We start from the raw sequence: 5,000 nt of genomic DNA on the forward strand, positions 1-5,000 counted from the left end.
TAGTATACAAAAGGATAGATAGATAGATAGATAGATAGATAGATAGATAGATAGATAGATAGATAGATAGATAGATAGATAGATAGACTGAGATAAATGGGTTACAAGGAGATGGATGATAGATAGATAGATAGATAGATAGATAGATAGATAGATAGATAGATAGATAGATAGATAGATGATAGGAGATAGATAGATAGATAGATAGATAGATAGATAGATGAGAGAGAGAGATAGAGAGAGATAGATAGATAGATAGATAGATAGATAGATAGATGATAGACAGATAGATAGATAGATAGATAGATAGATAGATAGATAGATAGATAGATTATAGATAGATAGATAGATAGATAGATAGGAGATGGATAGATAGATAGGAGATAGATAGATAGATAGATAGATAGATGATAGACAGATAGATAGATAGATAGATAGATAGATAGATAGATAGATAGATAGATTATAGATAGATGATAGATAGATAGATAGATAGATAGATAGATAGATAGATAGATTATAGATAGATGATAGATAGATAGATAGATAGATAGATAGATAGATAGATAGATAGGAGATAGATAGATAGGAGATAGATAGATAGATAGATAGATAGATAGATAGATGATAGACAGATAGATAGATAGATAGATAGATAGATAGATAGATAGATAGATGCAGTCACCTATATACTAGCTTTGCACTCTTCTTTCCATATGAGCACTCTCCCTTCCATACAATTGCAGTTCAGATTTAGATTTTATTTAAAGCCATTTTATGATGTGTTTTGCAGATTTCTAGCATTGTATATACTAAAAGATTTTTTTTCTTGCAATGCACAAAACAGACAACTACATTTCCTTTCTATACAAAGAAGAAAAATAATAATAATAAAAAAACCACCCCCTTAAACCCTAAGGTCCCTGCTAAGAACCGTGTGGAGTCTCCTCCAGCCCTGAGGACTGAGCCTTGCGCGCCCAATCTGCTGATCACTGGATGATATTTCGGAAGAAAGTGCTAATGGGCAATCTGGTGTTTATTTTGAAAGTGCTAACAATGATTTTTCTTTGGTAAAAAGGCAGAGTGTCTGGGAGTACGGCTGAGTGGGTTTTGAGCATAGGCTCTGACAGATGGTGCGGGGCTATAGGTGCGCAATCCGAGCTGGATGGAGAAGGATTGGGAAGCGATGGAGGATGGAGGGGGCTGCAGAACAGCTTCCTCCAGGGCTGACTCTCACATAGCCCGGCTCTCAGATCTTACTCTATTGCCAACCATGGATGAGCCAACTTCTAAGCCGGGCTTGGTGCCATAGAAGACCGGCTGAACGCTTTATCCTTCCTCCAAAAAGCCAGTGCGCCACCCTGCGCCATGCTAACCCGGGGCTGTGTATCCATAACTCGGTCACACATCATGGACATGGACCCAGCTCCTTCTCTAATCCAGCGCTAAGCATGAGAGGAGGCTTCCAGAGGGGCCCCACACAGCAGCTTCTCCAGGGCCCCCCTCTTCATCCATCTGGGTCTCATCACTTTACGCACAGCCATCACTCCTGCGCCCTGTCCTGCGCCCTGTCCTGCGCCCTGCTCTGCGCCCTGCTCTGCGCCCTGTCCTGCTATGGATCAATTGTGTCCCAGACTGGGGGACTAATCCTGAACACATGGAGGAGACCCCCTTACCTCTTATGCTTCTCACCCATCCACACCTAGGACCTGCAGACACTGACCTGGGATTACTAACTTTTTATTCCAATTTTTTTTTTTTATAAAAAATGTCATTTTGCATCATCTCTACTACACCTTGTATAGAGATTAAAACTTTTCAGCGTCCCTCCAAAATACTTGCGCCTTTCACTACCCTACCATGCGACTTTTGCTGCATTCTATAGGATATATATATATATATATATATATATATATATATATATATATATATATATATATATATATATATTTATATATATATAATTAACGCTAAGGAGGAATTCTTAAAGGGAGCGCATCCTCATCATTGTGCGTAACTAGGTGTCGGATAAAATGGCAATTTTATGCTTGGACTAATGTGTGTCTATAGATATTAGCCGAAGCTTCCTAGATCGTTAATTCCTAGGAAGCTGCAATGAGGCATCAAATTCTGCAAATCCTATCAGCAGGCATGTCTAAGGAGAATGGGGGTTGTAGTGTCTGTGTCAGCTATTAGCACCCCTAGGATATAGATTAGAATGAATGCATGTCTAGGGAGAATAGGGGTTGTAGTATCTGTGTCAGCTATTAGCACCCCTAGGATATAGATTAGAATGAATGCATGTCTAGGTAGAATAGGGGTTGTAGTGTCTGTGTCAGCCATTAGCACCCCTAGGATATAGATTAGAATGAATGCATGTCTAGGGAGAATGGGGGTTGTAGTATCTGTGTCAGCCATTAGCACCCCTAGGATATAGATTAGAATGAAGGCATGTCTAGGGAGAATGGGGGTTGTAGTATCTGTGTCAGCCATTAGCACCCCTAGGATATAGATTAGAATGAATGCATGTCTAGGGAGAATGGGGGTTGTAGTTTCTGTGTCAGCCATTAGCACCCCTAGGATATAGATTAGAATGAAGGCATGTCTAGGGAGAATGGGGGTTGTAGTATCTGTGTCAGCCATTAGCACCCCTAGGATATAGATGCAGCCGGGGTGGAGTGTTCTGCAGGAGAGGATGGGATCTGTTGCCGGCGCTGCTGGAAGTACAGGAGCTACATATGTGGAGTAGTAATAATAATAGGACAGAACAGCTTTAATAACAGCCAGTGTTTGCAAACCAGCAGCCTGCCATAGACACAACACTGATGGCTCCCTGCACATGGTTGTGGCTATAGGACTACTGCTGCTGCTGGTTGTCTCCTTCTCCTCCTAGTATTTAGAAATGATTTATTTTTGGTTATGTAGCACAAACAGGAATCCATAAACTGTCGGTTCAGCACCATTGACTCTTTGATCAGTTACTGGGCTATGAGGAGATGAAATGCCCTGGATTCCACATGCCACCAGCTAAATGCACAAGAAATAGGGGACTATAGGATTCACCCTATTGGGCTGTTGTTTTTTTGTTTTGTTTTTTCCCCTCTAATTTTTGCACTAAAACTTATTCATCAGCTTCATCCTCCTCTTCATTAGTCAACAGTGATTTCCGCAAACATTTAGCTGTTTATATACAAAAGGGGAAAGAAAAGGGACATTGTCAAGTGGAGAGGGCTCCAGAATGAATGGAGTCCTGTGTGGAGAGCATTGATAGCAGTGCTCAAGGGTCCAGGGTCCCCCTGCCTGCTGCCTGTCACTTCATCTCCCTCCTTAGGAGAAGACTCAAGTGGCATCAATGACAAATCCGAAGTCAACTGGGCTAAAGAGACAACAGAAAGGACAAGTTCTTATGGCTGAATAGCCTAAATATTTAGCTGGATGGACTGTAAATAGGGGAAGGGGAGGGACTGATCCTATAGTGCTCCAGTATATGTATTTTATTAAAATGTGTGTGTGTGTGTGTGTGTGTGTGTATATATATATATATATATATATATATATATATATATATTGATAGATAGATAGATAGATAGATAGATAGATAGATAGATGCAATGGACTGTGAATAGGAGAAGAGGATGCACTGATCCTATAGTGCTCCATTATATGTATTTTATTAACATATATATATATATATATATATATATATATATATATATATATACAGAGATAGGTAGGTAGGGCGATAGATAGATAGATAGATAGATAGATAGATAGATAGATAGATAGATAGATAGATAGATAGATAGATAGATAGATAGTAGTGCAATGGACTGTGAAGAGGGGAAGGACACTGATCCTATAGTGCTCAATTATATTTATTTTATAAATATAATATAGTGGTAGATAGATAGATAGATAGATAGATAGATAGATAGGAGATAGATAGATAGATAGATAGATAGATAGATAGATAGATAGATAGATAGGAGATAGATAGATAGATATATGTAGATATATGTATATACAAGTTTTCTAGATAGATAGATAGATAGATAGTGCATTGGACTATTGACTGCAATTCCACTGTCTTGTCGTCCCCCCCCCCCTACCCCCTTATAATTGCTGTGGATTTTATTGATAACCTCTAGTTCCTATCAGGGAAGTTGTACACGACAGGTTAAATTATTTAATAAGCACCTCGGTGTAATTATGTTATTTACAAGCTGTGACAGGGACTGGGTGATGGAGGCAGCAAATGGACGGGTGCTGGTGACCCCTGGAGCTTGGAGCTTGAATTATGGAGATGGGGGGCTAAGAGGTGAATAGAGAGCAGATAGGAACAAGCTGCCTCTTCACCTTGCTACATATATAATAATAACATGGGGATCCATTCCATGCGCTTCTGTCTCTCTACAAGATATATATATATATATATATATATATATATATATATATATATATATATATATATATATGGACTATGAACTGTCAGGGTGATCATAGTAGCTGCAGAGTCCTAAGCCTATATCATAATGGTATACAGGGATATATACAAACTTTACACAGGTTACAATACAAAAGCAAAATATTCTCACCTGTTTGGTCATTGAATCTATTAGCCGTACATATAAATCTTGTTCCGTCCTAACACCTGAATAGTGGGGGAAATAAAAGTCCTCCATTAATATATGTATATAATAACTAGGTATAGAATGCTAATTATTATGATACCTATATAATACATGAAATTCACCAGTTATTATAAATATTATTATTAATAGAGGGATATATTAGGCGTATATCCTATATGTATCCAAAGTGTAAACTATATATATATATATATATATATATATATATATATATATACATATTTAAATATATATATAATATTTTTTCTTTATTATTGTTGTATTCAATCTGTTATCCCTAAATATGACACTGTATTCTGTCATCGCCTTCTTCCTGCTTTAGCTTCTACAGATGTTGCAGAAAGTTCAGGC

The 5,000-nt window shown here is 38.1% G+C and overlaps 1 protein-coding gene across 10 annotated transcripts in view; it reads right to left on the minus strand.

Moving 5' to 3' along the window:
- EBF3 (EBF transcription factor 3) overlaps positions 1 to 5,000 on the minus strand; it is a 135,172-nt gene that overhangs the window by 128,181 nt on the left and 1,991 nt on the right. For all 10 annotated transcript variants that reach the window (XM_069980062.1, XM_069980060.1, XM_069980057.1 and 7 more), the window contains exon 4: positions 4,596 to 4,651. In XM_069980062.1, coding sequence (XP_069836163.1) covers positions 4,596 to 4,651 — 56 coding nt within the window. The remainder of the gene's footprint in view (positions 1 to 4,595; positions 4,652 to 5,000) is intronic.

Source organism: Dendropsophus ebraccatus, chromosome 8 (assembly GCF_027789765.1).
Source record: "Dendropsophus ebraccatus isolate aDenEbr1 chromosome 8, aDenEbr1.pat, whole genome shotgun sequence".
NCBI classification, from domain to species: domain Eukaryota; kingdom Metazoa; phylum Chordata; class Amphibia; order Anura; family Hylidae; genus Dendropsophus; species Dendropsophus ebraccatus.